Below are 26,924 nucleotides of genomic sequence, written 5' to 3' on the forward strand. Positions count from 1 at the left end.
GGCTGGACATTTTGGTTGCTGGACTATCCTGAATAGGGATTTTAACCTGTGCTCAGTTTCCCAAAAGCATCTTAGTGTCAAGATCATCTTAACTGGAAGAGAGAGTGTTCAGTGTAATGCTCGCTCGACCACTTAAGGATCCGTGTTGTGCTGAGTTGCTTTCGGGAAACCATCATCTTGGCATTTGGGATCCACAGGTAAATTCACTGAGCAGGAACACATTCTTCAATTTTACTACAAAGTTGGGAGGAGGATGGAATTTGAGGCTTTGTGGACTGGGGTGAGAACTTTATTTGTACAATATGACCCACTAATGTTGTGATTTGTCCTTTCTGGAGAAAAAAAGGACACTAAATTGCATTTTACACAACTACTGAGTAAAAAATTAATTAATGATTATGATCCTGGTTACAAATATATAGTCAATCATTGATCTTTTTTTTGTGCTGTTTTTCTAAAAAGCCTTACTCTGTAGAAGCCTCTGGCTCACACAGCCTCCTTGGAAACAGCCAAATGAACATGTATTATTAGCACCATCAATTTACATGATGGCCTCTCTGATGCATTGCATGGGAAATGTGGTAATTTGATCTCACTTGGGAGCTAGTTAGACAAACACATTTAGTGGACTGCTGATGCTGATGTAAAGGTATGACAACCTACAGGTTATGTTTCATAACAACTATATAACTCTAGGTTATGTTCTTCTAATGAAATAGTGACTGGGTTAGGTGGTTAGTCTTGCCCGGCTTCTGTAACAACATGTGCTAATGTATTCAAATGAAAACATACCACTTTCTAGATACCGCATCAGCAGTTCCCGGGAATGCTGTGAACATACGCACTTCACCATGGCCAGACAAGAGATATATAGATAAACATAAACGTGAAACTAGATTTAGAGAGCAAATCACTGAATGAATACTAGGCTGTACTATGTTATCCTAGAACGAAGAAAAAAGGTGAATCCGTGCGGTGAACACATCTTTGGATCAATAACAAAAAAGGAACATTTCACAATACCTGATATTCAATGACCTTTTACACCTAACACTCCTATAATAATGTCAGCAACAGCATTGCTAAAGAACATTGGTGTGAAACTTGTGCCCTGAAGAAGTATTCCAAAACACAACACAATGTGTACCTAGTAAACCACCAAAAGGTCATTCTCGAGAGGAAGCCAGCTGCTGATTCTGGACAGGGATTCTAGGAAATAAATAGAAATAGTCATGCATAAACACAACATATATGCAGGCCTACAACATTTCCTGTACATGAACTGCAGTATGTACAGTGATATGCAAAAGTTGGGGCTCTCCTCGTCCACATATTTGTCACTGTGAATAGCTAGGTGAGTAGAATATGAATTCATTTCCCAAAAGCATAAAGTTAAGGATAAAACACTCTCTTCAATATTTTAAGATTAGTGTAGTATTACTGTCTCTTGTGCAATTTTACAGTGAAAAAAGGAAAGGAGCAGCATGCACAGAAGATCTGAGCTCTCAGATCATTTTTACTAAGGTCTCAGACCTTAATTAGCTTGTTAAGGCTAATAGACATTTTAAAGGCCCTTGCTGAACAACCAGCATCCATGAGCTCCCCTAAGCAGCTGCCTAGGACTTTGAAAATTCCAATAATTGATGCCCACAGAGCAGGAAACGACCATGAGGAGATAGCAAACCATAAGTCTGGAAGTTCACAAATTGTTTTGGAGAGAACTGCGTATAGGATTGCAAAAAAGACTGCAAAAGTGAACAACACCTTCACAAATATGACCTTCAGAAAAGACTCTACATACAAAATACAGCATCAGATGTTTCTGAAGGAACATCTAATAAAGCCTCATCCATTTTGGAAACAACTCCTGACTTTCTGGTCACAGAGAGCCAAAAAACGTTTATGTGTAGAAAAAAGAGGCAATGAAAAGAACACAGGGGGTGAATCAATCATGCTTTGGGCTGGTTTTGCAGCCAGTGGCAAAGGAAACACTTTACTGGTAGATGGAAGAATGGATTCAGTTAAATTACTCATAGTAACAGTAATTTTGACCTCACATTTTCCTAACCTTGTGCATGCCACTGTACATAAATTACTCATAGGCTTTAATATTTTTGTACATCCATCATTATACATCATCATTTGTTAGACCCTTCTAACCATATTTACCCCTTATTCCCCACCTACCACTCAAGCACACACACATACACACACACTTACAGGATCTGTGACCATACTGGAGAACAGAGGGGGTTTCTCATTGAAGCAAGACAGGATGAGCTCCACTAACGTGAGACCAAAATACACGTAGAAGGTGGTGAAACGCAGCTTGTCTTCGATCTCGCCCTGCAAATATAGGAGCACAATCCTAGTTCAAAAATACAAGCATCCCTCTAACCTACTTTTTCGCCCCCAAATGCCTGACCATCCTCCTTTCATCTGCTTTATACAAATCACAGACGCCTTGTTGTTTTTATTCACATTCAAGATTTGGTGGAAACGTTATGCATAAACATCCGACATGCAGCCCCCAGCCCGGAGGGTCCTTGGTTAGATAAGCAGGTTAGTAGCAGAACTTAAAAACAACAGCACTACTATTCTTTCTCGTTCGCCCTTTTCCTTTCTCCCTCCCTCCCTCCCTCTCTCTCTCTATTTCTCTCAGCAGCAGCAGCAACAGCAGCAGCAGCTCTGTCCTTGTCTGAACTCTACACAGACCTGAGCGCCCGACTTGGAGCGTGGGAGGGAGAGGGATAGAAGGATGACAGCCAGACATGAAAAAGGGAAAGAACACCAAAAAAATAAGACAGAGAAGTGGGGGAGAAAGGAAGATAGGAGATGAAAGCAAGCTGTTAAAGGCGAAAGCCAGGAAAGGTTAACAGATAAAAAGAAAGACTGAAAAAAAGACATGATATAAAGGAGACAGAAAAAAGGGTGTGGAAAAGGGTCAGTAAACACACCCCAGGATAGCGAAAGCTCAGAACTGCCCACTGCAGTCTCTGTGAAGGCTTACGTTACTAACACATTAAAGGAATTGTCTGACGGAAAAATCAGGTTAACATGATTTACCTCTTGCCCTGAATGCAGTTAATTAGACAAGCCATTTTTGGTGTCTGAGTACACCTTATTTTTAGCTACCAATGTGAGATGCTTGGCTAATAATGCTAAAAAAAACACTGAACTTTGGACTTCAGACTGTCACCAATCTTACTTCTGTAAATACATGGAAAAACCCTAACTCATTTGCCATAAAATTCATAAGTCCAACCTATGCATCTGCGTTGAATCTGCAACATAGCCTATGCGTAGCCTACAAGTAGCCGCATAACCTACGTCGTACCCTACATCGTATCCTACACCATAGCCTCCCCAGTAATGTAAGTATGCACCACAGCGACGCAGGTGCAACAACTGTGATTGGTCCGCTCGGTAGCATCTTATTTGCCACTTTGAAATGTAGTTAGACAAACATGTCTGGCCAGACAAGCACAGAAAATTCACCCTTCCTCTGCCTTGGTTTAACAGCCACTGCTCAGTTTCAGCCACTGTCATTTGTAATACGCCAAAAGAGAGGAAACACAGTGGTAATCGATATATTATTCACTCATAAATGGGAAAATGTTATCATTATTACCATCATTATCGAATTTCTGACAAGAATTAAACCAACACTATTTATGAACTTCTATATCAGTGCATCCCTTTAATCTACACCCTTTAAAAATAAAGGTGCGTCAAATGGTTCTTTATGGAACTAAAAGTGGTTCCAATATGCCATCATTTATAGAACCATTTGACGCACCTTTATTTTTGAGAGTGCATTCATACTGAACATGAAATTGATACAAACCTTGCTGGCATGCATGATCTTGGAGCGAAAAGGCACAATGGCACACAGCACAGACAGCGTCCAAAAAATGAAAAGCACCCCGGAGGACTGCACTCCTCTCAGCCTCTCAAACTGGATAATGAAGGTAGCCAACAGCTGATGGGAAAAAATAAAAAAATAAAAAACCCACACCTTCCAATTTTTCAAAGTTATGTGTACATGCTGGGCTCGGTATGAAGAGCAGAATGTACATCATCTGGGCTTTACCTTAACATTTTGTTAAACACTAGAGCTGGGTAAATAGGAGTGGGTAATACAACAATACTGTCTCGTATTGTGATACAATTTGTTATTGTGATACACAGTGTACTTTTTTTGAGCATCTTGTGGAGATTGTCAGTGCTTAAGGAACACTGACCGACTGCACATTTCATTACAAACAGTTTAATTGGATGAAGTGCAGTATTTTCAGAATACAAATCATCGTACTAAGTATGGGAGAGAATTTAAAAAGCAGTTTTTAAAGAAAGTTTCTGCAGTTTCTGGTGCTTTTCCATCTGCGTAACAAAATATTGCATTAAAATGGTGTATCGTGAGAATTTCTTTACATATCAAGCTCATACTTTTATCAGATCAGCTACCCCACCAGTAAATAACGAAATGGATGCAGGTTTATACAAGGAATGTTATGTGTTAAACAGAAATATGAGAAAATGTACACTCTACACAGTCTTTAGAATATATTACCAATATTCAGCACTAAGGTATTGTAAGTGGTCAGAGTCACAAACTAGGCTTGCACAGTTCCACTTCCTTTTTGTTACAAATGGGGAAAAATGAGATTTATCAGTTTGGATTTCCTCAACTTCTTGCTATTTGAAATGCTCCCCCAACACTGATGCACTGATATTTACCATGGTCATGCCAACTATCAATGGAGTGATAAAGTATATTGGAGGTATGTCCTTCTCTTTCATCTCATGAAAAGAGGCGAAAAGGTCTGTCCAGCACACAATCCATAAAACGAAGCCAATAACCTGTGCAGACAGAAATGGAGAAAATTAACCATACAGCTACTGTGTTACTGTGAAAGCCACAAAGTCTCTGCATTTGGGCAGCATCTCTGAAAGCTCTTACCGTTTTGACCCGGTTTAATATAGACATCATGATGTAGCCTTTGTTGTTCCTCTTGAGGTAAAAGAGGTAAAGGGGGGAGACGAGCCACAGGTAGATGCAGGGGATCCATGACAGCACAGACAGCTGAAAGCACTCAGGCAGGTCAGGGAGTTCTGTGTAGAGGGTCAGATTGGCCTCCTGTGGACAGAAGAGACGACTCATTACTGCCTTAGCATTAGCCTACAGAGGTGATACCTGCAGCACACGCTGACTGGCATGTTTAAGAGCCATTATCCGGGACTTGACCTGAAGAGACCTAAAACCAGCCGACTCCAGGTCAAGCAGGGTGCAACTGAGGTTGCTGACCTGAAGCAGCAGGGTTGCTGGCTCTAATCCTGGCTGGACACTACAACAGTCTGGCCTGGATCCACAAGACTGCTGCACTGAACACTACTGGGTACAGGGTACATACAAACCTTACAAACCACTTACAAACCTTTTTTCTGGCCTTTTTTCAAGTTGCATATTAAGATGCATTGATAGCACATATTCCTCATCTTACATTACTCTAAGAAGATGGCCTCAGCTACCTGCATTTGACCTTTGACAGTGGATTCCACTTTTCTAGATGTAAAAACGCCGACCCTTGGAACAGGCCTAGTCATGTTTTAGTGACATTTAGTGGCATTGCAAACCCATTGCTGACACGGATGTGCAAATGCACACAGCCTGTAGAGAAGCCTTTCAGCCTGTAGAGAAGTACTGCCAATATAACAGCACTCGCTGAAGCAGATAAACATGAATGTATTGACACCATGCCACTACACTCCAAAAACTAATAGAAAGGCCCTCCCTGGAATGTAGAGGCCAGTTATTCCAACTAAAGTATTCCAACTGGAGCATTAAAACCCTTTCAAACTTTTTCATAGCTTTGATTTAGGAAGAAATATTCAACGAGAAGGTGTCCCAGTACTTTTGTCCAAATAGTGTCATATCAGTAGACTATGCAACCACACATTTCTTCATTGGACGTTTGTTCAAAATATCATGGGAATATCGTCAGTCTCTCTCAGTCATAAAAAGAGACTGAGCTAATCTGTAAAGCTGGGTAGAGAGTAGAGAATTAAATCCAACCCTGGCTAAGTTTATCTTTCTTATCAGCAATGTTGTAAACCTGCTGCTATTTTGGGATGTATTGTATTCTACTGGGGCACTTTTATTGAGTTTCACAAACATGAATATCCTACCAATGCCCAGATCCAATGAGCATTATTCTCTCTTCTCCACACTGCTAGCCTGCAAGTAATGGCTAGGTTGTTAAAACAAGACACAGAGTCTAACTAGCATCACTGACGTAAGCTCTGAGCTGGCAGCTGACTGGTGTCTTGGTGAGAGAGAAACATCTGAGAGAAGAGATATTCTCTTGGCTATCAACTGCATACAGCAGAGCTTAGCAATAGAGATTCCCTGGAGAACTTCTCTTTTTTTCTTTTCCTTTTCAGACTGGGGGTTTATTGCAAGCCTATTACATATAGTATGTACTTTTTGCGTAAGCTGTGGCCATATCAGACAAACAACTATAATTCTGAATACGTAACTATGTGCGTTGATATGTAACACAGTCCATATTTCTGTACCGTTATGAAAATGTAGTGGTGCTATAAAATACCACAGAGATATGACTCTCGGTCATAATGACAGACCAAATCTGTGAAACTGGGTAGAGAAGTTCAGGGTAGGCACATGTAGTAACTAGTGCTGGACGATATATCATCTGTAGTTGTTATAGTGTGTTATTGTGTTATAGTGCCAACATCTGGAGAATTCAACCCTTCCTCTCTAGAGAGGCCGCCCAGGTGCTTGTTCAGTCTCTCGTCACTTCGAGACTTGACTACTGCAGCTCTCTTCTGGCTGGTCTCCTTCTGCGCACCATCAGCCCCTGCAACTTATGCAGCGGCACAGGTCATCTTTAACGTTCCTAAATTCAGCCATGTCACTCCACTGCTGCGTTCTCTTCACTGTCTTCCTGTAGCTGCTTCCCGCATCAGATTCAATACCCTGACGCTGGCCTACAAAGCTAAGAACGGACCAGCCCCTCCATACTTGATGGCAATGGTCAAAAGCCGATCCGCACCAAGAGCATTTCGAGCTTCAAGTACAGCTCGGCTCGAACTGCCATCCCTCAAAATCCACGGAAGACAAGCATCCAGGCTTTTTTCTGTCCTGCACCAAAGTGGTGGAACGAGCTTCCCCTGGGTGTCCGAACAGCCCCTGGGAGTCCAATGCTCACTGTCTTCAAACGCAGACTGAAGACCCACCTCCTCCGAGAGTACTTGGGTGAATAGTAGAGGTCACCTTACTAACTTCTGTTTAGTAGTCTCTAAACTATATGTTTGAATTTTTAGTCTATTCAAACTAGCTGAGGTTTTTCTTGGGTAAATAGCAAAGCACTTTTGTAAGTCGCTCTGGATAAGAGCGTCTGCTAAATGCCTTAAATGTAAATGTAGTGTCTCTATGACTGCATTTCATTCCACGGGGTCTCTAAGCAGTGGGCCTTTTTATTCCCTATACAATAATCTTGTTCAATCATATTGGCGAAGGGAACTTCCTTTTCATTTGTAATGTAAATTATCTGCAAAATCATCAACGTGGTTAGTGTGGTGCAATGGATAAGACTTCTAATGTTGCATTGACCCCCTTCTGTCATCTAAACACCATAAATGTAAAGCATGTCAAAAAGTCATTGACAAATCATTGACCACAACCTTTGACTGATGGACAGCGGGCACGTATCATATAGTCTATTTAATATGGGAATAAATGTGATTTTAATGGATATACAACAGGTTTGTGTCGTGCTTACTGTTTAACCCCCCAATATGCGCAATAACTGAAGGGTTAAACAATCTTTACTCACTGCTCACTACACAGTTTGAAAATCCCTTGAAGTGAACGCTTTTACTCAATGGTTTGGAATCTCTCTGTCTATGTCCAAATTCCCTGTGTAGTCCCCTTCACCAGGGGTGATGGGAATGCGCCTGGTCAGGTGCTAAATCTGATTTTCCAGAGGACATAAAGAATAAAGAAAAAATTACTTGACATAATAGAGCTGCTGCCCTAAACTGAATTGGCTACGTTTTTGTTGTTTGCTTAATGCCTTTGCATGTATTGTTAGTTCGGACCACAGCTTTAGCATAGATGATTTGGGAGGAGAGGCTGGTGTTTAGGTGGCTTCTGCTCGTGGTGGAAAGCCAGTCCCTCTGCTTTACTCAGTGGAGCCAGGAATGAGATATGACCATATTTATAGGACATTTTATTGGGACTTCAGACATGTTCCTCCTCCCCAGTATTTGCTATTTCATAACAGCCCTTCATAGCAGGAGTTACAACTTTTATAACTTGTATTTTCAGTATCTTCAATTTCTTGTTTTCCTTGCAAGGTCTATCCTCAGATTTATGATGATATATAGATTAGGGGACTGTGAGCATCCTGCCAAAACAAGAAGAACAGCTCGTTCTTCTTCAGAAAGACCATTATGGATTTTGAGGTGTGTTTAGGATCATTATCCTGCTGTAGATGACATCCCCTTTTCAACTTCTGCTTTTTTTTTACAGATGGTGTAAGGCTGACATTCAGAATTTGCTGTTTTTTAACTGTGTCCATTCTTCCCTCTACCGGTAAAAATATTTCCTGTGTCACTGGCTGCAACACAAAGCCCAAAGAATGATCAAACCACTGCCATGTTTAAAGTATTGTCCATTAAGTATTACATTTTCTGTGCTAATTCATAAAACGATCAGGATGTGTCATCAGATATTAAAGAAACATACAAGTTTAAGCACTAGCATTTCTTGACAGCCGTGCTTCAGCCTGTTTTTTCGTCTTTGAGTGGTCAGGTACGGTGCGGAAATCTGGCTGTGTTCTAGCTTTCTATCCCACCCATTGCCCCAGTCACCAGTCCTATTCCCACTTCATGGGTTGCCAGGTACGGAACACAATAGCAGGGAAACCCAGCGTGCTGCAGTCATGGAAGCAAGCAAGCGACCTGGATCCACAGAAACAGCAATAGGTGTTACTCAACCTAAAAAGCCTCGACATCCATCTAAAAGGCTCAATGACCAGAGACGGGGTAAGACAAGAGTAAATATTGGCAACGCATTTGATAGATGGAGGCAGCTTAGAGCCCAGAAGGACTTCTAGACAGACACCGAAGTGGCTCATTTTCTCCTGAACAGATAAACACTGAACTTCAGCCAAGGTTAGCTAACCTCATCTAGATCATTTATCACTAGCACTAGTGGGGATAAGCATTTTAAATCATTTAAATATCCGAGTGCTCGCATTTATACTCAGTGGTCTGAGTGCAGCTGCGTTATCACGGCAACGATTATTTCAGATAGCTAAAGTGATCCAGACTAGTGCTGGCTAACACCAGAGGAGCAGTGAAGTGTCCGCGACCTGGCAACCCGCTTGAGTTGGGCGTGTGGGTGTAGGAGGGGCGGGGCAGACAACTCTCACCAGGGTTTTGAAATTGGACTGCAGAAGCCATTTTAAACGACTGCTGTCATTTACTGCTTATTGGACCTTTAAGAGTTGGCGAGGTATTCTTTTCCTGTATGTAGCCGCTTTGCTCCAAACGTGGGACTGGTTCATCAACTCTATTAATAGCGCAAACTTCAATATCACCTGACTTTGTAATACTGTGATATGTTTGGAAAATACTGTGATACAGAATGATATCGACACCCAACACAAGTAGCAATATAGTGAAAAGGGCAAGAGCACAATGGGTTTGAGTCTGGCATTCTTGCTTCTGGTTCTTAAGAACAACAGCAGCGTCAACCTGTTTTTAAGCAATGGTTCATGGTGTTGCGTTTCACCCCTTCCCCCATTCTACCTCACTGGATATCATTCAGGAATTTAAAAGGACACAATGCAGTGCACAATAGGCATTTCAACACTTCATGCGCCACTTGAACACACCCGTGTGGTATGAAAGTGACTGCCGCGCACTCCGTTTCAACTTTGCCAACACTCACAACAACTCAGGCTAAATGTGCAAACCACCAGTCCTTTTTATCCACATAAAGTTCTAAAACTGGTGAAGACACTGAAAAAGTATTTGCTCCAAACTCTAAATGACCTAAACAATCCCAACAATTTAATTAAACATAGTATGTTTTTATTAAGAAAGGATATTTAACACCCAACACTCTTGCATAAAAAAGGGCACCTCCCTTCAATATCTGGTTACAACACCCTTAACTGCAATAAATAATACATTTTGGCCCACTCCTTCTTACAGAACTGGCTCAGCTTAGTGACATTTGTAAGCCTTCAGTTCAGGCCTGAATTGTAACGTTGGCTCTGCCACTATTTTTCAATACTGCTTAGATCAGGACTCTGACTAGGCCATAATTAAAGTTTACATTTCTTATTTTTACACTATTGTGAGGCATGCTTTGCTTGTGCGCTAGATCACTGTCTTGTTGCATGACCCAACTGCACTTCAGCTTTAGCTCACAGATGGATGACCTGACATAATCTGGAAGATTACAGCCATATACCTAAGAATACCTAAGAATATACCTAAACCAGCATACTATCTACCCCATGCTTCAGAGTCAGTATGAGTTTTTTTTTTTTTAAAGGAGTGTTTCAGCGATTCATCTGTCCATGTCACAGTTTTCCTGAACTCTCGCATGCTATTTAGCCATGAATCCCATTCTTGCCTTGTGTTTTACTGATGATATTCCCAAGGCAAAGTAGGCCTGCAGTTCTTCATGCGCCTTTCGGACATGTACAGTAACCCAGAACATTTCCAGACATTACCTGAAGAAGCTGTAGGTGTGAACGCAAATGTCTGGATCAGACATAGTGAACATCACTTGGACTTTATCTTGCCAGCCCCCTAGTACAAATCCTGGGTACTATCCAAGTGAGTTGTATGAATAGAGCAGGTAATAGTCTGGAGAATTCACAGTGAGTCATGTTGTGCCTCTTGCACGCACTACACAGGCACCGCCCCTTGCCTAAACTATGTGGACCATTTCCTGTAGAGAGAATTCATCACTGCTTGTCAGACTACACATGCGAAAGGGCAACTCTGGATAGTTCCTTAGACATTTTCCCAGGTTCCTATGTGATGACAGCTTCAGGTGGAGTTATGGTGCAACTTAATATTGGGAGGTTGACCACTCACAAACTTCTCCTCCTCCTCACAGCCCTATATATACCTTCTTCTCTCATTCCAATTTAGAATGTAGTTCTTTAGGTTTTATCACGTCCTGGATGATTTGAATCAATTTCTAGAAAAGGTCAGGTCATCTGTGCGGAGCATGACTGGGTCAGCAACACAAGACAATGATCCAAAGCAAACAAGCAAGTCTAACCTTACAATCTTTAGAAAATTAGAAAATATGCTTCAAATGATTAGTATGGAATGGATAGAATGGCTTCTTAATGATAGCATACTACCAGAATCCCATTGGGGAGCTTAAACTATTAGAACTAGGCCTTTAGCTCAGGCCACAAATACTAAAACTTGTTCAAATGGGGAAAGAAAACTAAATACAAATACAGAATAAAGGGTCTATTAGGTTCTGGTTCTTACCTTCTTACTTTTTCTGCAATCACGGCAGTGATATTTGCCTAGCACCTAAGCACATTTGCTGATAAACTAATGGAAATTGTGTTAATGCAATCTGTAGGTGAAAGTGGCCCAAAGAAACATGGCCTCTCTTTAGGAAACGCCCAACGTAAGATAAACACAGCTGCCTGGCTTTCTCTCAGTCTGTCAGCATGGCCCTGAGTGTGAACATGTGTGTCTGTGTGTAATAGAGGAGAAAACACACACACTTCAACCACCAAGGCATGCTTCTCTATCTAAAAAAACATAGCTAGTAAGAGGTGCTCAGACTCAAACTAGTCATCCACTTTGGCTGCATCTTTGGAAAAATCAGCCGGGTCTTTCAAGATGGGAGTTGAGTTTACATCAGAACTTCATCACAAGAAGAAGCAACAATTTACACGAAACAGTAAACATTTACCCAGAAGGCAAAATATTTGACAAAGAGCTGAGGCAGCATCTACCCGCACTTCGACCAGTGAGAGCATTAAAGAACCTAGAGGCCTACATAAAGCCCAAGCCAACTGCTGCTACTACTACGCTCCATGGACAGAAAGCAGACTCCTGGGGGGTAAAGTCTCAAAAGGGTTTAGCTGGTGTTTATCTAAAGTGATTATCGATTTCCATGTGCTAAACCCCATCTGTCCTCAGCCCCACCTTTCAGCATGGCCTAAGCAGGCAGCCAGCTGGGCTGTAAACTCTCCTCAAGGCTGGATGAAGGACGGGCCTTATCGGTCAGCGTCACCTTTACGTGCCATATTTCATCTAAACGCCGTCTTCTTGGTGAAAGTAAACTTGGCAAATCAGTAAAGCGCCACAGCGGGCTTTGTGCGTTGCATGTCTCACTACAAGGGCAACAAAGCGAGTGTACAATAGGCTAATATTTACTCTAGATGGAGTTCCATGGGTTGAACATAAAGGGTGCAATAAAAACCTAAGTTATATGGTCCGCAGTGTGCTGGTAACATGAAAACATGCAAACACAATGCCCTTACAAGGGAATAAAAATGGCATTAGTGTACTCAGCTTGAAAATTCTTCTAATACAGCCATCCGGAACATATGAAGTGAATAAGGGGATAAAAAAAAAATTAAAGGGTGGATTAATATGGTTAATACTGACTGGAATGCTTAATGAACTGGGGGGTCAAAAGCAGGAACCTGAAAGAGGTTTAGGGCCGGATTGAAAGTGTAATGTATTTGCCTTTCTAGGAACGACTTTAGAAATCGCCATAATTGCAGTGCACACAGAGTTTGAGTATGATTAATTTTCCCTCTGCTATACAAGGTATATGCCGCATGCATTTTCAGAATAATGAATAAAAAGCAAAAATGTGGGAATGTGGGAGAAATGTGCAGGCGGGAAGACCAGAAAAATTGTCAGGGCCAAATCGTCATGGCCAGACGGTTGGGTTAGAGCGTCTCCAAAACAGAAAAGGCTTGTGGGTTGCTCCTGGTGAGCAGTGGTGAGTACCTACAAATAGTGTTTGTATAGGGTCTTGGGGGTCAAGAGCAAAGAAAAAGAAATGGTATTCTGTCTTTGGCTGAACCACTAGAAGGGCTGTTTTTTACTTGGTTATGGTTACGGGAGGAACGCTGTATATTGGCTTGTGTAGCCACAGACCAGTCAGAGTCTATGCCTATGCTAACCCCCGTCCACCACTCAAAGCACCTACAATGGGCATGTCAGCATCAGAAGAGAACCATGTAGCAATAAAAGAAGGTTGTCTGGTGATCTCTTTTATAAAATGTGGATAGGCAGACACATAAGTATTGTTTATCGGCGGGATGTGGTGGAACAACAAGTCTGATGCAGCTCTACCTCTTCTAGGACTTCTAGTATCCTAAGGATCTTCTGTATTATCTTGCTGCCCGAAAACACAGATACCGCCTTCAGGGAGCTTGTAGAGTTAGCTGATTTGGCAGCATCTTCTAACAGCATACTAGGCAGGTGGTTCTTATCTTTCGTCTATATACAGATAATCTAATGAGTATTACTAAATAGAGTAACACTGTTGTAATTAGCCCTTAGAACAGTAGCATAATACCCCACAACTGTCTTATTAAGGAAGCAGCACACATTTACAGCTGTGCCATGTAAATGATTAGCAGAGCACTTAAATAGTTTTATTATTGATAAACAATTGCTACAACACAGGCTTTACAGCTGCAACATGCCTCCTTCCAGGAATCATAAGTAATGACAATAAAGCAACTCAAGTCATAGAATCAAGATTATTTTCATCTATGCCAACTTAATTAGCATATTAAGGTTAAGTGTAGGGTGCAACCCTTCTTCTGAAGGAAGTAGGCATGAAGAATTATGGAACCACACACTTGTAAAAGTGCAGTGTAGTGAAGCGGGGCAACAGGCCAACTGTGGTCATCACTGGCAATCACATGAGGATAAAGCCAGCTCTCAAAACAGTGCACAGTTGTTGGTTTTAATCAGCTCTCTCTGGGTTGAGGCTATTTAACAACTACATCTAACTGAGTGAAACTGAGTCCAGTGAGTGTACTTGTTTGTTTGTTTGTTTGTATGTTTGTTTCCTCGTTTTTCTTTCTGTGTGTGTGTGTGTGTGTGTGTGTGTGTGTGTGTGTGTGTGTGTGTGTGTGTGTTCTCATATACCCTGTACAACCTTCCCTTGTGTATCTTTCTTGTTCTCCCTGATTAACCTCTAAACCTTGTTGACTGTAATAGTCAGTTAACCCTTAAACGGCCTATGGCCCACCAGCGGGCTGAACGCATTATTACCAAAGAATAGCCCCACCGGTTTGTACAGAAGTCCCTGTAGTTACTGAATAATACACCATGGTGTGTAATAAGCCTTGTGTCCTGCTGCTGAGTGTTTTTCTACTACATAGCTTTCATTTAAACCCATAACTTATATAGTTGAACATAAACATAATTGGCTGAATGTAAAACATAAAAATGACCAGTCCACTTTTGGTGTGATCTTCTCAATTTAATGGACTGAGTACATATGACTCAATCACAGTTATGTGTAACCACTTGCACTAACACTTTTACCTCAACATCCTCATTGTTTTGGGCGGGTTTTCTCTTCTTAATCATTTTTAATCACACATTAATTTAATGTTTCATTCTAAGACAAAATAACAAGGGTTGTAAATAGGCATGTAAAACCTCATCTCAGCATTTTTGCCCCATCCAAAACCAAATACAGAAGTATTGGCACACCAACTCATTCATTGTTTCTACTGAAATCAAACACATTAAAAAGAGTTTACCCTGCTTTTGTTGAAGTAACTGGTCTCTACTGTCCAGGGAAGAAGGCTTTGTATTTTTTTCTGGAGCACTGCTGTAAGGATTTGATTGCATTCAGCAACAAAAGTGTGTTCAGGACGTTGGATGATAACCACCCCAACTCCCTAATTCATCTGAAAAGTAATTGATGGATTACTGCCATCATTCCAGAGGACACAGTTCCACTGCTTCACAGCTCAATGCTGGGGTCTTTACATGCCTCTAGCCCACACCTAGCATTAGGCATGGTGGCAGCAGGTTAATATGTACTCGTCCCTTTACTCCATTCAGTTAACTGAGTGGATATAATTCAATCAAAGTTGTGTGGAACCACCTGGCATTAGGCATGGTACCCATAGGCTGGTGTTTATCTGCTCCAGAGGGTCCTATTCTTTTGCAATACCTCTCTACAGGGACTAGACGAGTCAGCAATGGGTGCAACTTAAAGTAAAGAAGTATGACCAAGAGAGATGAGAGCACTCGGCCCCTGGTGGTCCAGCGGACTAGGGCACTATCACTGTGATCAGAGCATCACTGATTCGCATCCTGATCACGCTGCTAGCCATCAGCAGTCGGGGCCTCGAGAGAGCGCAATTGGCCTTGCTCTCTCCAGGGTGGGTAGATGGCGCTATTCCCCCACATAACTGTAGTGCGGCGCTGGCCATCACTGGCGTCTGCTAGCCGGAGTGTCAGAGCCGAGTATACAGCACTTCTCTTCAGGCGTGTTGGTTGCCTGTTGACGTTGCATTGGCGGCAGTTTGAAAAAGAGGTGTGGCTGGCTGCACACGTGTCGAAGGGGGCGTGTGTTGGAGATTTGGGGGTGTTGCGTGTGATAGGGGAGAGAATACGTACAGGTTGGGTAACTGGTGATCTAAATTAGGGAGAAAATGAGTAACAAAAGGAGCGAGTTTATAGAAGCACCACCTTTGCTACCCTAAAGAACCTTTCAGTGGATGTTTTTGCTGTTCTTTAAACCCATAACTTTCACATTAGCAAACCAAGAATTAAGAAGTCTAGAGTGCATCATTAAAGAGTTGAACATGCAACCCACAAAGGCCTTAAAAGAAGTTCCCTCAGATCAGGCTAAACTTTTACTAAAGAGGGGGACGCACACGAGCTGACTCTTTCTAAAACCTCAGTAGCTCCAACATTTAAATCGAGCTGCCCACCAACACACTGTTTGAAAAATACTCACTGACAATCGCAAACTGCTCCTGCTGAGCAACCTTCATGCTAGCCAAACTCTCAGCAGGTTATGTGTGTGTGTCTGTCTGTGTGTGTGAAAGAGAGAGAGAAGTACACTGCTGTGCCCCTGTGTAATGAAATCCAGATGAACATCAGGCGGAGGCGGGCATGACAGCAGCAAATCTAAGGCTGAGGTGGTCGACGTGGTAGAATGCCGCAGTGTAACTTGACATAAGCGTCAACTCTCACAGACTACAGAAAATATCATCCTGTAGGATGCTTTTATTTTACATACCACATTTCCATATTTCCGACGCATCTCTAATTGACAGTGTGCGATGCAAAGCAAGAGCAGCGGTGAGCGATTTAAACTGAACTAAACTGAACTGATTTGCTATGACATCGTTCCGCAAGAATAATGACTTGCAAAATCAAGCAAATTTTCATTCGAGCTAAGAGACTGCTGTTGTTTCCACCTTTAGTTACACAGTGCTATGACGCCACAGTATCCACAGCATGCTCAAGTCAAGTCCATCTCATATTGCAATGTCATATCAGTGTCTATCTTTATATCAATGTATGTCCCACTGTGTGGGAAGAGATCATATCTGATCATGCTGTGTGAACCAGTAAAATGCTTAATGCTTGCACAAGTCACACAGGCTATCATGAGACTGCTTTTTCAGTCCATATGCTTGATTTCCCAGGAACTACCCACCAACTGCAAGGAAAAAAAAGAACTGCTCTGAAAGGGTTCACTCCATGACAATACACAAACACACACACACATAAAACATAAATACAGTATGTGCTCTTGATACAGAGGCCTTCTCTCATATGGGTTTGCTGTCTGACCTCGGGAGAATACTGTGCATATTGTTTTCATAGACCTCAAGCCACACTGACCAAAAAATGGGTAATCATTACAGATCTGGCACGCCTTATTAAGACTTGATATAACACATTACACTAGTGACCTACTTTTTAGCCCAAAACTACAAGAAAAGGCCCACCCTGCTGCATCTAAAAACAGATACAACCCAAGTGTGATGGGAGCCATAAACAGATATATTTCTGAGCTGAATTCTAATACCCTAGTCCTGATGTCCCAATACTTTTGTCCTCAAAGTGTACATAAGAAATGAACATTTATTCAGGCTTATAATACAGAATTACAGGAAGTAACCTTCCTCAAGCCAAGATTTACTTTCCGTATACTATGTTCCTTCTTTCCTTTCTGAGTTATTAAGCCACAGCACTGACAGTGGCTAAACATCATATGAGTAGGAGCCGATGAAGAAGTGAAACTCAAAGAGTGTAGTGTGGAAGATTTTCTCGGCCTGTCTGAAGAAAAGAAAGCTCAGAGTAGCCCTGTATTAAAATGACAGCATTATCTTGTCTGTGTTTGAGGTGATGATTGTACTTCAGGTCTAGATCAGTTTCTGAGGTGACTCAGTGAAGGAGTACATGTTGCTTGATGTAGGGCAAGTTTAGACATGAGAGAAGTCTGATTTAAGGGTAAAGTCATGTTGTGAGTAGTTTCATTTTCTTGTGCTACATGCACAAGTGGCTGATGCAGGTCTCGAATTTGACCGTCAGCTCAAGCACAACGCAAGTACAGTGGTTCTGAATGTAAGGAGAACTTATGAACGGTAGCTTTCACTGTAAGGCATAGATCAAAATGAATGAATTGAAATGAAGTAATGAATGAAAATGAAGTAATTATTGGTTTATGTTGTACACAGTAAAATACTGTTAGCATTAACCCAAAAACTTACATTTAATCAAACTGTTACTGTTTTCTTCACCTCATGACTTTGTGAATAGCTTGGCTTTGGATTCCTCTCTGCAAGTTCACTAAGCAATGCTGGCCAGCCAAGGTGTCTGTTAGCTGGTGCGGTGGAGCTGGGGACTCGACAGCAGTTTGAAAAGAGGTGGTCCTGGAGGAAGGAGACGTGTGTTTCCTCCTAACACCAGATCCCACTGGCTGAAACGTTGTATATGACAATGAAATGAAACACAAGCAATACTCATATAACCACACTCACCAGTACAGCAGAAGGTAATTTGCTCTAACACCCTTTAACACTGAGGCCAAGCAGTCAACCATCATATAGAATACAACTGAATACCTAACAGAAAGTAGCCCGAGGGAACGACTACACACTGACTGATAAGTTAAGGGGAAAGACACACCTATAATGCAACAGATGGTGCCAGGAGCTAATGGGAAAAGTGTGAGTTTTACTCTAAGAGGTTGTATTGCACACACGATTCCACTATATATCACTGAACCAGAAAAGCTGACTCAGTTACTGGATGTTGAGAAACATCAAGATAAGAAATGAGTGAATCCAACATCAGTGCAATTTCTTTTTGTGTGTATTTTTTATGCTTGCATGGGCCGAGCAAGAACTGTAAAGTGACTTCAAATGTTCACCTAACTCAAAAGTATTTGAGTAATGTGTGGGACATACCCATGGTGGTTAGTGTGGCGCAATGGATAACATCAATACCTGCTAGTGAGCTATCACACCCTGTGGGAGACTGAGGTTTGGTTCTCAGTCTGGGTGACTATGCTGCACTCCACCAATAAGAGTCCTTGGGCAAGACTCTCTGTAATATGAGGAACGTTGTAAGTCGCTCTGGATGGGACCATCAGTTCAGAGCGTCCCAGTTTTACTTGCCTCATCGCCTCACTGTGCCATGTTCATCTGACTCATTCTAAACTTCCACTTCATTAAACTAATTTAGAAACCTGACTTGAAAAGCTGCCAACTCATACACTCTAAACCTATTTTGACCAGATATGGTCATTGAAAAAGGGATGTTATTGTAATGCATTGCTCAGATATGTTCTTTACAGCCAAGTAATCCCATCTAACACTGATGTTTTGGGCAAAAACCGAAGAAACTAAGGTTCACATGTGATTCTATAAGCAAACAGTAGACGCCCCATTAACCGGGGTTGAATGTCTGTATGAGCTTTGACTTTTTCGCAGAATAATATTTTCAGGAGCAGAAGAGCTGACCTCTTCAGCATCAAGTTGAGTATTGTGTAACTGGGTGTACGTACACTCGAAATTGTCTTCAGGGAGGAAACAAATGGAAGAACTGGACAGAAGAAATGACATCTGAAAAGAAAGCCATTTGCAAGTGTTAGAGTTATAATGCTGAGAGCCTGCGGCACGTAGAGCTTCGCTACTGCAGCTGAGAGGAGTGTCAGGGGATTGTGTGAAGGAATCAGTTCAGATTTACTGTTCACCTGAAATGACCAGAGCTCTAATAGAGAGCATTCCCTTACAAGCCTAGAAAGCAAATGATGCCGTTGCTGGTCATGAGACAGTCAAAATCCCAGCAGTTGTTGGACGATGGTATCTTGAAGACAAAAAAAAAATAATAGGAGCTCAAAGAAACCAGTGAGCCAAAACCAGGCAAACAGGGCCAACATAAGAAAAGACTTCATTTAGCAGAACTATCTGGCTGGTTACCTTACGTGACATTTGATGCCTGCGACTAATTGTTTTAGTTCTAGTTACAGTAATGTTTGGTATGGAGGACTGTGTGAAAATCCCTTCCAGCTTAAGTAGCTAAACCCACTTGCACTCATTTGAAATTAGGGCATGACATCGCTACAACTAATTCCTACTGATCTGTGTAAGAATGATGGCTGTCCCTTTGCAGGCCTTTGGCCAGGACTGACCTATTTGTCCAGAACTCTATAAGAGGAGGTTCACCTTAACATGAGGCAGAGAATATAGATAACATCAAACACCAGCCCACATGACTTGTGCGGTTATCCTTTTAGCGTGCACAGCGTCTGAAAATGAAATTAGGTCACGTACATGGATTAGGCTTTAATTGTGTTTTACAGCTTAGACTGGGCACTGCTAATGTTTTCTAAATAACAATTAATGGTGGAAAAATCTGTGCAAGCCCCGGAAGTACACATCACCGCTTCACTACAGTGTATCACTGATGTACATGGGCAGGTTTCCATTGCGTAACAGCTGCTGTATTTTTTAATCCAAATTCATTCTATTCGTCAACTGGCTATTTCATATTTTTCATTATGAAGAAAATAAAAATAAAAAAAACATGTCTGGAGAGTGTTGGAGGCTGCCTGTTCAATTACCAGTCAGCCAGGGACATTTGAGGACACGGACAGCCTGTGCCGTATAGAGGCTGAGCTAAAAAGCAAGAGTGTGAGAATGAGAGGGAGCGAGCGGCAGAGATGGGGTGGGGAAAAAAAAAAAAAATGAGGAGGTATTCCACCGCACTCGAAGTAACATCGAGCAGCTTGCGAGGAGCGTGGTGACCGTGGGAGCTGAGCGAAAGAAACCTCTGCCAAGAATCAGTACAGTCTAGCCGTCACCTTACATGCCCCGTGGCTCTGTGCGAGCTAATCTGAATGGGAGTGAGGAGACTGAAATGAGCTCGCTCAGAGTTGAATCCAGCCAGACAGCAGCGTCTGAGCCTTTTCACTCCCAAGCCAGGAGCAAGGGCTTCAAATACCATACTCATGCAACATTAGAAAAATAACTATATCTGTCCACAGCCCAACAGGCTGGCCCAACAGTACAGCCATCTACAGAATTAAACCTTAAATATAGGCGAATAAACACAGAAATGGGAGTAAAATGCAGTGTGTAGCTTGTAGCCCGGATGTTGCACATGTGTTTCTCCAGTTTATGTGTTTAACAGCCTTTTCCTTGGTTTATTATTTGGACTTGTTAGTTACATTAGCCTCGCAGGCTCAGATGCCAAAGCCAGCCTGATAGTCAGCATTTGGGTTAAGGGGAGAAGAAAGCCCAGCCAGCAACAAAGCAGGTGGGTGGGTGGCCAGCCAAGTGTGAGATCCCCTTGGCCTGCTCTATTAGGCTTTTGCGACACTGAGCAACTCTGGACTGACTGTACTGTAGCAGTGTACTGTAGGGCACTACTAAACCAGCGCTGGGAACTCTAGACCAAACCGCTGAGCAAAATATGAAATACACTGTACATTACAACGTTACTAACCGTAGCCTTAAATCAAAGTTCAGGAAGTGTGGCTTTTTGAGTAAGCCTAGCATGAAAAACAAGCTTCATTCACTTCCTCATCAATTCAGAAGTGGGCTCCTGCTCTCATGTGCCAATCAGACTAGACTAGTGGACTTCAATAACAAGTATAAACTGAAACTCTGAGAGCCAGTACCCCCCTTTCTTCAGTACCACTAAACCCAGACTTTCTATACTTCTGCATTTCTACAGAGAAGAAAAAGGCTCAGACTGTTTGTTATAAAATTAGCCAACGTTCTCCTTGACATTCCTTCAGCATCCGACAGCTAGAAGCTGTGCTGCGTGTATGTGGGATTTCTACCCACCTCCTTCCTGTTTCAGCCTGTTGATTTAGTGCTCAAGTTTGCCTGTTTTGGCACACAGCAGATTTGCAAAAACACTCCGGACACAAAGTATAATGACCTGAGATTTGTGAACGTTTGGTAAAACAAGTTGTAGTGCAGTGTGAAATGCAGCCATGCCTTGTAAACAAACAGTTCACCACCTAAATCAAAGATGCCAGTTACGAGAGTGGTTCCTGTGGTCAAAGGCTTATTGCAGAAGCCACAAAGAAGGCCTCTGGGTGCCATGTCAACTTCTTCAAAGTATCTCTGATACTTGACATGACTAAATTGGTAAATAGATAAATAAAATACTGTTGCAATTTCCATAAAATCTTCAAAGAGGCAATGTATGACTGTTTTTGTCATAGGTTGTCCTTACTAAACTAAAACTATATATATATATATATATATATATATATACACACATACATATGTATATAATCAAATGGGCTAGCCTTCGCTCCCAATATGCATGATTCTACATGATCATACAAGATCTGTTTCGGAGATGCTCTGACTCAGTTATCTAGCCACAATTGTACTTGTCATATTTAAATATATTAATATCTTAATTTATATTTATTAAATCTATACATCTATCTCTCTCTCTCTCTCTCTCTCTATATATATATATATATATATATATATATATATATATATATATAATATATATATATATATACACATACAGATATAGATAGATAGATAGATAGATATTTACATAACTTTAGCAACAAATATACCTATTCTTTGTACATATGTAACTATTTTATCTATATCTAAAATAGTTTTATATGTAGTTACATATGTACAAAGTATAGGTGTATTTGTTGCTAAAGGTATGTAAATATCTATCTATCTGTCTATCTGTATGTATATATATATATATATATATATATATATATATATATATGTAGAGAGAGAGAGAGAGAGAGGTAGATAGATAGATAATCATCATTTTTGATACAATATAAAAAAGATTAATTAATTAATGTGTAAAAACATTTCTGCATAAAAGCAATATTTGACAGCAACTCAGCTGTAGGCTACCTTGAGCTCAAGCATGCAACACTTCAGCATATGTGTGGGGTGTGTGTGTCTTGTTTTTGTGTGTGTGTGTGTGTGTGTGTGTGTGTGTGTGTGTCTGTTCGTCTGTTCAGTAGGTCAATGCATATTGGTCACTTGTGATGCTGGATGACTGCAAAGGCCTTTTGAGGACTCCGGCAACCACGAGAATAATAAGCCCTTTGCTGTGTCGGTTGCAAGAAGTAGGCCATGTCCAAGGATGGCATTACCTTGAATAACCTGGTAAATAACTGAAATTCCTCTCAGGAACCGACGGGGACAGTCGAGTCTGGGTTCAGCTCAGCCCACCGTGTTGGACCTCTCCAACTTAATCGATAGACTTGCCACCATGTGGCGAAGCTCGAAACGACAAACCTTCCTGCGGCGCTTCAGCTCGCCTTAGAGGACCCTGTGGTGGGGGGCTGGTGGGGGGCTGGTGGGGGGGTCTCAAGACATCCTTGGACCTGAACACATTTTTGAACCCATTTTCCGCCCCCAGCCCGAAACTTCTCCACGTCGACGGCAGCGATAAAGAACACCATAGAAAATGAAGCTAGGCTGGCAGACCCTGCACGACAAGTTCACTCCAGGCGCCACGGCTCGCTCTCTAACACAAAGTTCGTCGACATGCTGGCGTTCAGGATCCGCCAACGGCGTGAATGGACTCGGTCTGACGGTTTTTCACGGCTCTTCTCTGCTGTGTGAGAGCATCGTCAGCAGCTTCCTCACATTAACTTCAGCGGGCTTTTCGTGGCGAGTAAAGTAACGTTACCGGCGGGACCGACGGGTTTGGGTCGAAACCTGAGGTAGAAACCTCGGGTGAATGAGTATAAACTGCAGCAACGGCGGTTCGGTGTCGTGTTAGTGACAATAAGCTCTCTCACACACACGCTGAGAGAGAAAGAGTGTGTGAGAGTGTGTGTGTGTGTGTGTTCGGCTCTTCGTGACAGACTGCTAGCTGATGGTGGACTTACCCAGAACGGCTTGTGTCCACATACATGCTCCATTGGGGCTTCTGTTTCTTCTTCTCCTCTTCTTCTTCCTCCACCTCCTCCTCCTCCTCCTCCTCCTTCTGCCGCTCCTCAGTGGATCTCTTCTGCTTCTCCTTCTTCTTCTTCCTCGCGGAGAAAGGATGTGGCTTCGTGTCTCCTTCTTCTCAGCTCTTTTGCTCGGGCACACTGCACAGACGCACACACACGCATACGGACACACACACACATCAAGGAATGAGGGGAACTTGTAGCCCTGCCGGCACACTGACAGTGTTTAGCGAGTGGAGAGTATTTACCCCCCTGTTGTTGTGGTGACGGGGGGAAGAAGTCACTTGGAGGTTGTCATGACACGCAGAGGGGACACGCCCCTCGCCCCGCCTTTACATACGAGCACACACACGGTCGGACTTCTGTGGGCTGTTAGTGACATATATATATATATATATATATATATATATATATATATATATATATATATATATAGATCGATCGATAGATAGATATGGCTCTATGTAATAGAAAGCTATCTTATACAAAAAAAAAGTAGTGTTTTATTTATTTTTAGTGAAAATAGGTTATTTACAGAGAACACACCTTTTCACACAAGAGCAATTTATGTTTTTCATTAAAAAAAAACAAGCAAAGGCTGCACAGGGTCTATCTATCTATCTGTCTATCTGTCTATCTATCTATATACATGTATATATACATCTATATCTATCTATCTATATATATACATTTATATATATCTATATCTATCTATCTATATATATACATTTATATATCTATCTATCTATCTATATACATGTATATATACATCTATATCTATCTATCTATCTATCTATATACATTTATATATACATCTATATCTATCTATCTATCTATCTATCTATATACATGTATATATACATCTATATCTATCTATCTATATATATACATTTATATATATATCTATATGCATCTATCTATCTATCTATATACATTTATATATATATCTATATCTATCTATCTATCTATCTATCTATATACATTTATATATATATCTATATCTTTCTATCTATCTATCTATCTATATACATGTATATATACATCTATATCTATCTATCTATATATATACATTTATATATATATATATATATATGCATCTATCTATCTATATATAGAGATAGATAGATAGATATGGCTCCATGTAATAAAAAGCTACCTTATACAAAAAAAAAAGTGCTTTATTTATTTTTAGTGAAAATAGGTTATTTACAGAGAACACACCTTTTCACACAAGAGCAATTTATGTTTTTCATTAAAAAAAAAGTCATTTATTGTTTTCTGGTTTTGTTTATTTATTTATTAGATTTTTTTTTTCTCATGCAATTCACAGGAAATTGGCACATTCAAATCCAAGCATTTCCATATGGCTGTGTGGTTCTATGTGGTTAAATGCAGCTTTACATAATATAGCACCAAAAAAGGCCCCACCATTGAGTCAAATAACCCCTCTCTAGTTCTGTATAGATATGCTAAGTAAACAAGTGCCTGTCTAATATCGGCATCAGTAATGTAGGGAATATTGTGTTTATAGTGCTCTTTTTGTAAATAAAATACATTTGTGTAATCATAATAATATACAATAGAATATGAAAATAAATAATAATAACATGTATATTTTTATATTTATTAGGTTTATTTGTTTGTTTTTTTGAAGAAGCCAATGCCTACGCAAAGTAACACTTTCGGCCTGCAGACGGGCCATAGGCTGTTCACGTGATTAATTCACATATGTTGCCATAGAAGGATTTCATATAAAAACAAATGCCTTCATCAGTTGGGCACTAAATCTAGCAAATGACCCTAATGACCAAAACTGTGACTTAAACTGCTGTAAACTACAGTGGTGAACTAGTCACTGAGATAAAGATATCTGTCTTTGTACTGTGAGAATGTCCTCTCCTGGCTTTGTGGAGTGCTACCAGGGACAGATTGCTGACCAGGTCAATAGGCCCTGTGCCCATGGGCCTCAGACTGCCAGAGGCCTCAGGGGGCCTCAGACCACCAGGTACAAGGTGGTTCAAATACGTAGGGCAATGCACTGCAGCTGTGGAAAAATACATGAATGAGCAGCCACTGTCACGCAAAAACTTGTATCTCCGAAATGGCAACTATACAGGAGAAGGAAAAAACCTTCTTAACTCTGGTAGTCAATGTCAATTTTGACACATAGTGAAGAACAACAAAGAGTCAAACTGTCAGAAAGGGGAAAAAAGGCAAAGATAGAGATACAAGGTTTTTGTGTGACTGTCAGGCACCTCATGTTAGGTCTTATTATTGTTATTATTAACTCGGGGGACATTGTTACTGCCATTCACATGGGTTCAAAGATCCTGAAGACTAGGAGCTTCTCAATCCCAAGATCCCTGCCTGAGTGGAACTGAAGTTTTGAACCTGACGAGCCCGATCACATTACAAGCATTACAACTGGTTCCTCTCTTCCAGAAAAAAACATCTGAGCTGTTCGTTCACTGTATGAAGCGAATCCCACCACACACCTTTCTCATGTTTGAGGAGCCGGACAGGGAATTCATTAACCTGCTCTGTTTTTGAACAGCGCCCACTATATGCTGTGAGCCATACTGTGTGTAACATGCTTTGCCCTCTATTGCTTGATTATCTGTTAATCCCAGTTGTCCTGAAGGCCCACCGGTTTCTGGAAGACGGCAGTATTGCTGAAACATGAGAAATTGTCAATGCAATTTAACTCAATCAGAAGGCGTTGAAAGTGTTAGTAAGGAGTTTGTCCTTTCTTTGCTACAGTAATAGCCTCTAATCTACCGGCAAGGCTTTACACTGGATGCTGGAACATTGCTGTAAACAATTTGATTCGTGAGGTCAGATACAGATAATGATGAGTCTGGATCACAAACACCACACCTGATACTGAGTTATATTTCTCCTGTATATATATATATATATGACAGCTGGCTTTGGGTGTGGTACCCTTAGGCTCTTGTGTGTGGCTACTACCCAGATGTTCTTCTATGGAGGTTACACAAGCAGTGTGACGGTCTAGATTCTATGAAACACATAGTATACGAATCTTAACCCATCATTTCAAATCAAAGGGAAGCCAGTGCGTTTTTCAGCTTTTTTTTAGATGTCACCTCAGGAAGGAAGCTTAAGATTGTGGTGTTTGATAAGATTGGGCTGACTTTGCACTGATGCATCTGCACCCACCTTACTGAGGTTCTGATAGGGGAAGCTTTGTCTTTGGGCAGCATGTTAGCCTTGTGTCCTCAGTATATGCTGCACATTCTGATCACACTGCTCGCACTCGAAGCTGGGGTTACACAGTTAGACATGTATGCCCTCTAGAGGTCACATTTGCTCGACTGGCAGAAGCGGATGTATCTGAATAATGGGTTATATGTGTTCTAATCTGGGTTCTACCACTGCTGTGACCACTGCTGTC

General features: G+C 41.3%; 1 protein-coding gene across 5 annotated transcripts in view; it reads right to left on the reverse strand.

The window, feature by feature from the left end:
• abcc3 (ATP-binding cassette, sub-family C (CFTR/MRP), member 3) overlaps positions 1-23,766 on the reverse strand; it is a 60,142-nt gene extending 36,376 nt beyond the window's left edge. Inside the window, exons 1-6 of one of the 5 annotated variants that reach the window (XM_072667339.1) lie at positions 23,444-23,760; positions 4,964-5,140; positions 4,741-4,863; positions 3,848-3,982; positions 2,221-2,346; positions 1,148-1,209 (exon numbers count right to left, since the gene is read on the reverse strand). In XM_072667339.1, coding sequence (XP_072523440.1) covers positions 1,148-1,209; positions 2,221-2,346; positions 3,848-3,982; positions 4,741-4,863; positions 4,964-5,140; positions 23,444-23,476 — 656 coding nt within the window. In that variant the 5' untranslated portion in view covers positions 23,477-23,760. Of the gene's footprint in view, positions 1-792; positions 841-1,147; positions 1,210-2,220; positions 2,347-3,847; positions 3,983-4,740; positions 4,864-4,963; positions 5,141-23,443 lie in introns of those variants that run through there. The other 4 variants (XM_072667340.1, XM_072667341.1, XM_072667343.1 and 1 more) reach the window with 4 other exon arrangements.
• Between the last annotated feature and the right edge of the window lie 3,158 nt (positions 23,767-26,924).

This window comes from Salminus brasiliensis, chromosome 22, assembly GCF_030463535.1.
Source record: "Salminus brasiliensis chromosome 22, fSalBra1.hap2, whole genome shotgun sequence".
Classification (NCBI taxonomy): Eukaryota; Metazoa; Chordata; class Actinopteri; order Characiformes; family Bryconidae; genus Salminus; species Salminus brasiliensis.